The sequence below is a fragment of the Hetaerina americana genome, unplaced genomic scaffold (assembly GCF_022747635.1).
Source record: "Hetaerina americana unplaced genomic scaffold, ioHetAmer1.1.p SCAF_2, whole genome shotgun sequence".
Lineage (NCBI taxonomy): Eukaryota > Metazoa > Arthropoda > Insecta > Odonata > Calopterygidae > Hetaerina > Hetaerina americana.
Window position 1 is genome coordinate 51,165,838 of NW_027286763.1, and position 12,431 is coordinate 51,178,268.

At 39.5% G+C, this 12,431-nt stretch overlaps 1 protein-coding gene across 1 annotated transcript in view; it reads left to right on the forward strand.

Moving 5' to 3' along the window:
* Positions 1-12,431, forward strand: part of LOC139687718 (uncharacterized) — a 130,699-nt gene that overhangs the window by 35,048 nt on the left and 83,220 nt on the right. The window contains exon 6 of the mRNA XM_071584978.1: positions 9,139-9,241. Coding sequence (XP_071441079.1) covers positions 9,139-9,241 — 103 coding nt within the window. The remainder of the gene's footprint in view (positions 1-9,138; positions 9,242-12,431) is intronic.

The window sequence follows — 12,431 nt, forward strand, 5'->3', positions numbered from 1 at the left end:
CTAGAACTGCTCACCCTCTTGTCTGTGATACACTGGAATGATTTTTAAGTAATGATAACTGGCATTAACTTATGGGAATACTTAACGTCTCCTACGATCAAATTAAAATAAATGTGTAAAGTTCGGAAAAGAAAATACTTTGTTCTTCCACATGCATGTATTTTATTATGCACCAACTAGGTTTCGACTTACTAAGTCATCATCAGGACTTCGTGAGTCCAAACCTAGGTCGTGCTTAATGAAATATACGAGATGTGGAAGAGCAAAGTATTTTCTTTGCCGATACGAATCGCTTCCACTAAGTGACGTCTCGAACCATTCTATTCATCATGTGTAAAATTCAAGAATTTTACCATCAAAACGGCCGTGGTTTCGACGCCGTGAGCCATTATCAAGGTGTAAGATCAAGTGAGTGGTCTCACTCATCTTGGTATCAGGAAGAGAGGGCTTTGGGGTATTTTTGGAGTGGAATCATGCATGTAGCCTTCGTACTTATAGTATGGGTATTAATGGGGAGGTGACCATCGGCTGATGGTTGGTCATTTGCGCCACTTGGGACAAGTGGATACTTCGGGACAGGAATGATGTTCAGGGAATGGGGGAAGGGTGGAGACACCCGGCATCGGCAGCAGCTCACGATAGACGCCCAAGGTGATGCATTTTCACGTCCCATTCGACGGACGGCATACTCCGTGCATGTAGTGCTCTCCACACAGCACACCATGTAGGGAACCGGTGGCCACTGAAAAATCCTTCCACAACTGGGAATTTGAACCTTACCCCTCGGGACGGGAAGTCAGTTCCCTACCCTCCTCACCAACTCGATATCCGTAGCCTTCGTGCTCCCAATGACTTCTAAAGCAAGATTCCCTATAATTGCGTGACGCTTTCTATTGAGATCAATTCGGTGTGGTAGTCATTGCACTGGCTTCCCTTGTCCTTCGAATCCCGACGGTGGTGGGTTTCCCGATGGTTCGTAGGTCGAGTGCCTTCCGGGTGTTGCATTTTACGAAGTGTGGTACCTGTTGGACGCCAGCCGACGCGTCGTATCGGCTGGATTGTTAAAAGCGATGGTCCGCCCGCCTATCGCCGTGAGTACCGTAGGTTGCCCGTGCCGAAGTTGTCTCTCCGCCCCATTCTCCATCGTCAATCGCCCCTCTTAGCACATACTGGCTGGCAACATCCCCTCCCGTTTTCTCCAACGACGCAATGGTCGCAGGAACGGGTTTCTATATGCGGTGCTGTTATATTTTTTAGGCGGTCTGCTTTGTGAAAGTAGGTGTCGGTCAGTGACTGTCTCCTAAATAATTAGTTGTGCATCCGTGTGGGATTAATGACCCAACGCCATGTTGCGACTCCGAAGTTTGAAGAGCCGCGATTGACATAAGTATACTGTGGCACTCGCGTTGCTTCCTTGACACTCCTCAGCAAAATACCTAATCGAAGTGATTCACCGGCAAGAAGCCAATTTACGCAAGAAAAACAATTGGTTCGAGCGATCCCATTTCTAAACATCGGTTGTATATTGGGTCTATCGATCTTGTCTAACTGTGATTCACCTCTGAAATTAAGCTACTTTCCCGAGCGTAGTAAATACTCGTAATAATTTGGAAATAACGGTATCTTAATAATTAGCCACATTTGTTTCGGCTGCCGATATTGACATGGCGTGAGTTAATGCTACCTTCACTATATAATCTTTTGTGATTTCCTGCTGCGTTTAGAGTGTTGAGCGTAATCACTAATCACTGCGAAAACCTTCAATCGAAGATGACTAGTATCTCTTTTATCCTTCATTCCAGACTTGTCTAGCCATCTTCCATCTCGGTTGTGTAGAGGTTTTGCCTCCTCCGCCGCGGGTTACGACACACGGATTTGTGGTCCGAGTCCCGTAGTTGCCAGGACACAGTTTTACTTTCAATTCAATAATATTTTCATGGGACATATAATTGAGGTGGTTTCTCGTCCATTATTTAAACATTCAGCTAAGAAAACTTAGCCCGCGGACGGAGTTTGCGCACAGGTTCCCCTTCGAGGCTCACAATCAAAGGGAAAGTATCTCTGTCCCGAATAGCTTCCCGCTTCCAAGAATCCGCTCTCGATTTTCTTCTTTTCCTCTCGCGCTCCGGGCGAGTGTCTTTTGGAATTTTCGGAAGAGTTTTCCTCTCATTGCCTTTTTTTTAACGGAAATCGTTTCCGAAAAAAACCGCTTGGGTGCCATCGACTCCTTCCGCCACGGGAACACTTGTTAAGTTAGTCGGTCTCTTATTTCTAGTCTTATACCTGCTGTCATTACGGTTTGTGACTTCACAGGATCGCGTCGAAGAGAATTTCGTGACGTTGGCCTTCGTTTGGACTTACGCCAATGCTATGTTGTCGAGCGTAATACTTTATTTCGGCTGCAGTTATATCTCTTTTGAAGCGAGCTATCACATGCGACCATGAAACGTATGCGTGAAATTCAATGTGGCATAGTCCTTTCGGGATTCGTCATGTCCGGATGCAAAAGTGGCATTTATTGAAAACAAAGTGCGATATAGATAAGGCGGAAGTGGCGAGCGAAAGAGCTTCCTTTTTCATGGAAGGCCAAATCTCATACTCTCAGCCGAGGTAGAACGCATATTGGAGAGGTTTTTAATGTCTGAATTAGATTCCATTTACATAGTGAAGTAAACTTGAATTTTGCAAAAATTTAATTTTTTACACATCTGCATAAAGAAATTTCCATATCAACGAGATGAAGTTCCCCTTAATAGAATGAAGATTACAAACGGTACAGTTAATGAAAGAAAGATATGAAGAAATGGATGATGTATCACATGAAAACGGGTTTTTGTCCAATTTCTTGTTAGTAGTATTGGTCGAGGGTTATTCCACGACGATCACTATTGAAATATTGTTAAAACTGTAGTTGAACATACGTACGTATCCTATTCACATAAATATTGACTTTCTGATATAACTCACTAGTTCCAAAACTCTTTACGGTTTTATTATTATTTCAGATTTTTAAATCAGCTTAGTATTAAAAAAAAAAGACTATTTCTCCTCGGAACAGTAAAATTTGTTGAAGATTATTTGGAAAGAGTAAATAAACCAAAAGACAGAGGAAATAAAAAAAACTTTGTTGAATCCACTGAATGGTTTTTATAAGTACGACTTCCGTTTCGACACTGTTTTTCGTCTTCCGGCGACCTGAATGTGACATAGTAGTCCCAAAACCTAAGGAGTAGTAAAAATAACCGTAAAGTGGATTTCACAAACCATTTTACATTTCCTCCGCGATGAATAATTTCCACAAAATGGAGTCTGGAACTGTTTCCTCCGGTACATATAAATGAATATATTGTATGAAGTCACTATTTAAGATTTCCCTTCATTCCTACAAAAAGCACTTTTTTAATTTTAAATCGTTTTTTATTGCCTAGATAATGGTTTAGATTCAACGAATATAGGTTTCCCTCAACACCTGTGAAAGTCACCACTAAACAATACCTTACATAGGGGACAGCATTGAGTTTTGTCAAATGTAAAATAAGAGCATACAAAAATAGTTTTAAAATAATATACATTATAATAAATAATATCAATGTCGTCATGGGGTCTTTGTTCCTTTCCGCGCCCGCCTGACCAGCGGTGGCAGACGTACATAGGCGTAGCTGCCATGAGCAGTACCCCTCTCGAGTCTCCGCGGTCATAATGACGGCGATGAAACCCCGGTTTGCGAGAGACTCAGAAGAGCTTATATTACAATGTAGTGTACTAGTATTGATAATAAATAATATTTTGCTATTTAAAGTGACAGGAACCTCTCGGGGAGCTGTTTTTCCAAGAAATTGGATTTCGCGAAATTACTGGATTGATGGTAAATTATGTACAGTTATGGTTAAGGATATTCGTAGATATTCTTATCGACTACTAGATCAAGGCAATATTCTATTAATGGTGAGATTACCCCTCAATCTGCCTGGCCGTTGGTGGGCCTAAAAATTTTAAATAAAACATGTTCTTCTTTGAGGCATTCTTGCTCACAAAAAATAGCAATATTCCACTTCTTTAATTCATTGGATACTAAACGTGCCGCTTTGCAAGATTCCCTCTTCCATAAAGAAGTAAATATTAATAAATAAACGGTAAATAAACGCAAATGGGTTTTCAACAGAGTAAATAGATAAATTTATCACATACGAGGGTCATCCGGAAAGTAGTACCCGTTCGTGCCGCATGAAGTGCTGACGACGCGAGTAGCCGCTGGACGAGGTCAGATAGCTTCAGTGGCTTGTCTGCCTTCTCTGAGCCAAGTTGCGTGACGCTAGCATTGCCTGTGTTGTTTCTGTGATTGTTTACAATGTTTAAAAAAATTGAGAACGCCGCCAGTTGTGAAGTGAGGGCAGTGATTAAATTCCTCAATGCAAGAAACGTTCGCCCATGTGATATTCATCGCCAATTAAAGGAGGTGTATGGAGACAATGTAATGGACGAGTCGTCTGTTCGGCGGTGGTGTCGCAACTTCAACATGGGGAGGGGGAACACACACGACGATGAGCGTTCGGGGTGACCGTCTGTCATTACAGACCAACTGGTGAGCTCAGTTGACGAATTCGTGAGGAACGATCGGCGCGTCACAATTGATGACACCTGTGAGCATTTTCCCAATGTTTCTCGAACAATTGTTCATGAAATTGTTAAACACCATCTGCATTATGCAAAAATTTGTGCAAGATGGGTCCCTCGCGTATCTCAATGAGCTGGCGGCGAAGGACTATGCAGCAGGAATACAGAAACTTGTCACACGTTATGACAAATGCCTTAATTTGCTTGGAGATTATGTTGAGAAGTAGTTTAAAGTATCCTCTTTCAAATAAAATTTTTTATGTTTGTTAATATTTACTTTTGTGTCTTTATTTCACGAACGGGTACTACTTTCCGGATGACCCTCGTAAAAAATATTGCATACACTTAATCTAGTTTCTTCCGGCGATAGGAGTTTTTACGTAAACAAAAAATGGCATTCCACCCGTTTATTTTGGCAGTAAATCTAATTAAGTAGTACGCTAATTCCCTTTGGCGTACTTTACAAAGCACCGATAACTTTCAAACATTAATTTGTGAAATTCAAAGATAGTAAGTTTGATCCTATTATGAGAAATCGAGATTCTGAACTTAAATGTATGCAATGTGCTTGCAGATGTGGCAAACCGATAAATTTTCGCACGAGGACCAAAGAAAATTTCAGCGTTTTTAAGACTGTAGTGACTCTGAGAGGAAATTAGCTGTATTTTTCAAATATCCGACGTGAATTTGGCTCTTCTGAGCGGTGAGAGATTTCTTTTAAAAGGAGTTTTAACCCTGAGATCGCTCTTTTCAATAAGTGTTTGTTTCCATAAAATTCGCTCATCCTTTCTGCGGTATCGAAATACGTAAACCCACTCCCTCAACCGTTATTCCGGCCCCACCTCTTAACCTGGCCACTGGTTTTCTCCCCGCCTTCTCCACATTACTGTTTGGTATATTTAAGGCAGTGGTACGCGATGATGATGGTCCATTATCGAAACACGGGTCTCGTTGTCCAATTTTCCGTGGTGTCGCAAAAGTTCTGTTAATTATATGATTTCATTTGAATATTGTTTTCCAATTGATTATCTGCCAGCTAGAAACGGGTAATTGCGAAAGTTAATGTTTTTAGGGACACATTATCAACTTTCAGTTCGAACATTCGGAAAAGGAACTATCTGAAATACATTTGGACGGAAAAAAAGAGGGATTAGTTGTTCAAAATGAAAATATCGTCCAATGAACTGTAGGAGTGGCCTGATAAAATCACCTTTTGAAAATGAGGTCACGAACTGGTTTCTGTTGACGGGTCACTTATTATCTTAACGTTGGTAGTTATGGGATAATTTGTGGAGTAAATACGTAACCTTGAAAATGGCGACATTTCGTGACGTCACAGTCAAGTCGTATAATTTCGGGTGAGAAATCATAATAATTTCCATCAAATGACATTCACTTTTATAAAGTAGCTCCACTTTAACGAGGAAATAGAAGAAAATGTTCGGTATTAGTAATGACTCGCGCAATGAAAAACTCATTCCTATTATTGCCATGCCTGATTAAATATGGCTACATTTATGAGTCGTAAATCGTTTTAATTGGTTCGGATATGTATTTAAAGATTCCAGTAAGTTATTTTTTTCTTAATTTATTTAGCGACATTAATTACTCTGTGGTTTTATATTCCCGGCATTTAGCACAGATTCCACTGGTATGAGTGGGTTAAAAAATTTTAATCACTGAAATAGTTTCCCCATATCTAATCATTCTCGTTAAATTACCAATATTAACGCCTCATCAAATATGTTATTTCTATTATTATTTCCACAATTTTGAACCATCTTCTCCACCAAGCAATCATTCCATTTCAAATAGAATATTTGCAGTAGTATGATTGCTACGGCCCAAATTCCATCGGATGGGTCGAAATCTTTAGAGCGAAAATTCCCTGAGAGGAGTTTGAGGTTGGAGATTACGATATAGGAAACCCCAAGCCGAACTCTTCTTTTATGCATGTAGTAGTATGCATCAAACTCTGCGATCAACTACTGGGCCAATCGGCAGAAATTTGAAGGGCAACAACCTTTAATTATATTATTGTAGATAATTGTAAAAGTAGATCTAAGTAAATAAGAACGATGCTCTTCTGTCACAAAACGGAGTGTGTAATCGTAGAATTGTTGTGATGGCGATTTTTTCTGGAATATATCTCTATGGGTTTCTTTTTCTCTTTTTTTAACCGAGTTTTAAGTTCTAGTAGTAAAAACGACCCCCCTGTATGTACCTTTCTAACTGTCGGGAATGCTCACCTCGCCGCTGGGACGTGTCCCATTTCAGTTTTTGTGTACATTTTCAACACTTAATATCGGATCATGACAAAGCTTCGCGGATAAAGGAAAACTTTTTTTAGCTACATCTTATTACTCAATGAATACTTACACTTACACCAAAGGGTTAAAAAAAGTCTGAATAAACTATATCGTCCTTCAAAAAATGGATATCGAAATTCGAAGCACCACATCTTTTCTCAAATAAAATTTTAATTCTTAAGTATCCATGAATTTCGTTATTAAAATCTCTCACAAGATTTTTCTTTCGGTGAATCACTCACTAACTTAATACGTTTAACATATTTTCAGTCTTCGTAGTATTAGTTTTTATGGGAGGCGACCGACAGCTAAGGTCGTTTACGCCATAAGGGCTGGATGGGAAATGAAAGGTGGAGAGAAACCCGGCGTCGGCATTAGCCTACTCTAATCGAAAGGCGCCAAGGGGTCCGCAGTTTAACGTCCCATCCGACGGACGTCGTACTCACTCAAAGTGCTCTCCACAAAGCACCTCAAGTAGGGATCGGGATACCACTGGAAAATATCTGTCAACTTCCGGATTCGAACCCGGGCCCTCCCTGTGGGAGCCCAGTACGTTAGCCATCGCACCACACCGATCTTCAGTCTCCGTGCTGTTCATGATAAGTATTTACGACTCTCCCAGTAACTATTGAGTCTTTATTGCCATTTTCCGTGTGCATTTTTCCACCAATGTTGGAGGCAATCACCTCCTGTGTCTGCCATATTTCCGTTTTCAATCCCATCCAGGTTTCATGTATTCAAGTCATTTATAATGAATCGACCTCTTTTATTTCAACGGGACGAAAATCATGCTTCGGCTCCGAATAGATTGTACGCCTGCCAATCACACACGTACAAAGACGTGAGTTGTCGAAATTTCTCCGGCGGCAGATATGATGATATTAAACTGAGATGTGCCACACGAGTGTTCCAGATGCGTTAAGCAATCGCCTTCTAACCTAAGGGTTGGGAGGCTAATTTCCTGGATCATTTTTGCTTGCGAATTTTATCGATGACCTCGTAACAGTAAAAAAAATCTCATAATTGTTGTACCACTCCTAATTCATGACCTCAAATACTAAATTATGGGTCTCTCTCGGTGATAATTCATGCTGTAATATTTAACTTCCACTTTGGTGGAGAGATTAAGGTAGGATATATAAATATACCGGCCAGAGATCGTGTCATTTTACCACTTACAATATTGTGTTGTTATTTCTATTATAAATTCTATCATTTCTTAATTTTTAGTATGACTTGAACCATTGTCGATTTTTTAGTTGTTTTAGCAAATATGTTTACCTAACTTAATATTCATCAATAATTACCCATTCATAACCAAATATAGATATCCATCTATATAAAATTAACTTTAAAAAAAAATATAAGAAAGAGAGACAAGGAGAGGGGAGAAGTTTAATATTTTGAACTTATATAACATCATGAGTCATGGTTTTCGTTGGTCTACTAATGTGGATGATTGTTGGTCGTATCTGAGCAATTATCTGTTATCTAAATCACCAATAATATTTAGGGAATCGTTTCTGAATGAGCATAAACGTGGCATTGATGCGTCACTTTTAATCCCAAAGCAAGAGCGATATTTTATTCCGAACATACTGATCAAGCTTCCATTTCTTAGCCTCGAGTAAAGAGACGCCAACTCGTCACTCCACCCTACATGAATTGTTCTCCATTTCCGCGTATATTTTAACTCCCTTCCATCTCTTGAAGGGAGGTAGAATGTGTGCGGATTTGAAAAACAGTGTATCGTAACGTTGTGTGTCAACTTTGTGTTCTGCCAGGCAACGTTGAGAAATTTAAATATTTTCATTCCGTGTCCATCCAAAACCTACCCAGACGGTAGACTACCAAACACTAATTTTATTTTGCTTCAAGTTCTAAATTCATTATGTTTTTTAGTTATCTAACAAAAGGTGCGAAGCTATTTGTGGACATGCGTATTTCATTTGCGTCCGACGCTAAAAATTGTTCCAAAAGATTTATTGACCTCAAAGAAAAATATTGGACCCAATGAAATCCATTTTATTTACGTACTTTTTTATTATTGTGTTATCTTAGTTCATTCATTTTATTTACCTTCATTTTTTTATTTTACCTATTTTATTTTGATTTTCATTTCCCTGCTTTATTTTACATTGGTATTGTCAGAATTTAATTTTTTTAATTTATTAGTTTTTTGTTTTTTATTCTCCCTGCAATACTGTGTATCCAGTGGACAAGAAGATGAACATATGAAGGAAATCGTCAGTAGCATACAAATGCCGTCCGTGGCTTCGAAAGTGAGTGAGATACACAGTGACTGCTGTGAAGAATTGGTAAGTCAAGAAACCGCATGCATCCCTAAACGTTCGTGACGATAAAATAAGTTTGTGCTTCCATGAATTCTTTTGGCACCAAAACCACGAAGCGTGGATATGCAGAATGGCTGGTGGTACTCGTATTCGAGACTGAAAACAGACACTTATCATCTGTCAAGGAAAGAGCATTTGTTTCACAGTTTTCCAGAAGTATCTAGGGAAATTTCATTGAAATTTTGAATCTCTTTGAATACATTTTTCTTTCTCCCTTGGGAACACAAAAAGTGCAAATTCTGGGAAACGTTTCCTTGAAATCAAAAACCAAAGTTGAATTGAAGTGAGAAATTTCAATATTTACGTTGTAAACCACGAATCTGATTGAACGTTTACATTCATTGCATTTCTGCAAGTCCTAGCTTGTTAACTTTTCACCATAGTCTAAATGACCTCAATTTACTTGCAATCCAATAACATCTTATCAAACTAGTTGTTTTCTACTCAAAATATGTAAAAAAAATACCAACTGAATAAATTTCTCGGCTTAAGATAGAAAAATCTCATTCCTTGAAGGTTTGAGTGGTTTACCCAGCGGCCTCGTTTTCGCATCCTTCCCCAAAGGATTCTCTTCTATATCCTAAGCTCTGGTATTAAAGTAATTTGTCGTGAATACGCATCATGTCTCCCAAGCACTTGCGAATAAGGTGACGTGCGGGAAAGATATGGGAATATTCTCCTTATTGCGCTTTGACGAATGCCATTTTCATTTGATCCTCCCACGAAAGATAAAATATGCATTGTATGAAAAAAATAAATGCTCAACTGTTTTGGGTTAGCGAATATCAGCCACTTGAAATGGTTTCTCTCTCTTTCTTAGTTATATGAATACTATATTTATTCATTGTTTAAGTATCGTAATGGCGAAGCACCCGACTGTGCCAGAAACTAATGATACGGTTTCCCAACTCCGCACCCGTTGTAAACAAAACCAGTTCCCAAAAGTCGTTCAGTCCAACTTGCGTGTAATTGATCTCGCTCCCACCAGTTATCATTCGTACTTTTGGCCCACAACAATATTTAACCGCTATACGAGCATATCGCTGCTATATCGTAGTATACAAACCCTGGAGGTGCGTTCCGAAATACACCGCCAGTGCCGCCGGTTCTCCCTTAAGTTGGAACACAAAATGGTTCTGCCATAGTGACATTTTCCAAATATTTCGTATTGCCCAGCGGTAGAGTTCTGCGAGTACTGCTTCCCTTAAACCTGGGAAAGTGTCAATGGGTCATTTTTAATCCGAGAAATGAGTGAAAATTAATTATTATATTTAAACATTCTACTCTTTATTATTTTTGTACTACACATTTTTAGTATAAGTGATCACTTTGGTAGTAGTAGTTTTAGGGAGGCCGACAGCTAAGGTAATTTTCGCCACAAGGGATGAATGGGAAAGGAAGGTTGTAGAGAAACCCGGGGTCGGCCTACTCTAGTCGAAAGGCGCCAAAGGGTCCACAGTTTAACGTCCCATCCGACGGACGTCGTACTCACTCAAAGTGCTCTCCACAAAGCACCTCAAGTAGGGATCGGGATACCACTGAAAAATATCGACTGCCTCCGGAATTTGAATCAGGTCCCTCTCGATGGAAAGCCTGTACGTTAGCCACCGCACCATCACGATGCCCGTGATCATTCTACTTTATAACATAGCTCATCTTATATTATTATTTAATATAACAGTAGCTAAATTTATAGATCAACCATTCCACTCTCATTTATAATTGGTAACACAAAAGATGACTATTGGTCCATGGGGTTGTGTATAATTAACCTGATGATGATGTTGAACGCCGAAACTCGAGTCGTGTCTAAATAAAATACTGTGGAATCACAAAGTTAAAATTTTCCATTATAAAATGAAGCGAATCAATAAAGTCACGCCTCACACAAACAACTACATATACCACAGTCTCTTACTATTTACCAGCGTGTTCGTCGAACGAAAAAACAATCACGTGAAAGTCATTATTAAAGCAGTAGCATCAATATTCTCTTTAAAATTAACGAGTCGATACTGAAAATATTGAGTTGCTAACAGAAACAGAGAAAAAAACACTTGCAATTTTCCAATTTTTATTTAGTTGATATTATCTCCACTGTTGTTCTGACAACTGGTGCTAACCGCAGAAGACACTAAGAAGTACAAATAGGGCGATTCTATTTACGATTAGCTGCACCGTTGCTACGGTGACGAATTTTTGGTGTTCCTGCTCGTATCTTAACTGCAAACCTGCAGTTAGTAGCCACCAGTAACGGCGGTATATAATCGTTTCACGAGAGGAAAGGTCACCACTATGTCGTCATATTCATTAGCCGCAAGGTACCGCCAGTCGATTTCGTAACAAACTTGCAGTACGGGTGATACCGGCGGTGAATTTTGGAACTCACCCCGGTGTAATGCTTCATTTGAAAGTTTGTTCCTCAGTTTTCATAGTACTACTGGGCTTTGAAAAAGTTTTCGCAAAGATTTTGAACAATGATTAGACCATTGGGTGCCAAATTTTAAATTCCGACTTACTAAACGTCTTAATACTCCGGACTACTTACCGGAGGGCCCGGGTTCGATTCCAAAGCAAGCCTCTCTGGACGCCTGTAGCTTTACCCAAGCTATGTTATTTTTTGGCTACCAGATCTACCTGGGAAACCATAACCGGCACAGGGAAAGGAACTGCCCCCCTTACCCTGATGTGTGAATTTCACACGCCGTATAGGGCTTAGTACTGGGTGAACTCTGCAATCACCTACCAAACCGACCTTCGGGTTGATTACTGTGTTTATGGTATATATATACACACACATATATATACACTCATACATACATATATATCGTATGTACACATATTAATATACGAGTATACAATTTCAGAGTGTAAAAATCATTCGCCTTGACTGGGATTCGAACCCAGATCCCTCAATATCCGGTCGAGTGCTTTAGCCACTTAAGCTACCGAGGCGTCCTCTTAATCTATGAAAATTTTACACTCTGAAATTGTTGCATTGAAATGCACATTAGCGGATGACTCCGTTAAAAAGTTACTGTTGCGGTATCTCCCGCAGTTTCTTTGGAATACGAGTATACATTTATAATACGTGTACGTATACACCTTCCGCTCTAAATATTAAGCGTAATGATGAAAAAGGTGGGATAATTAT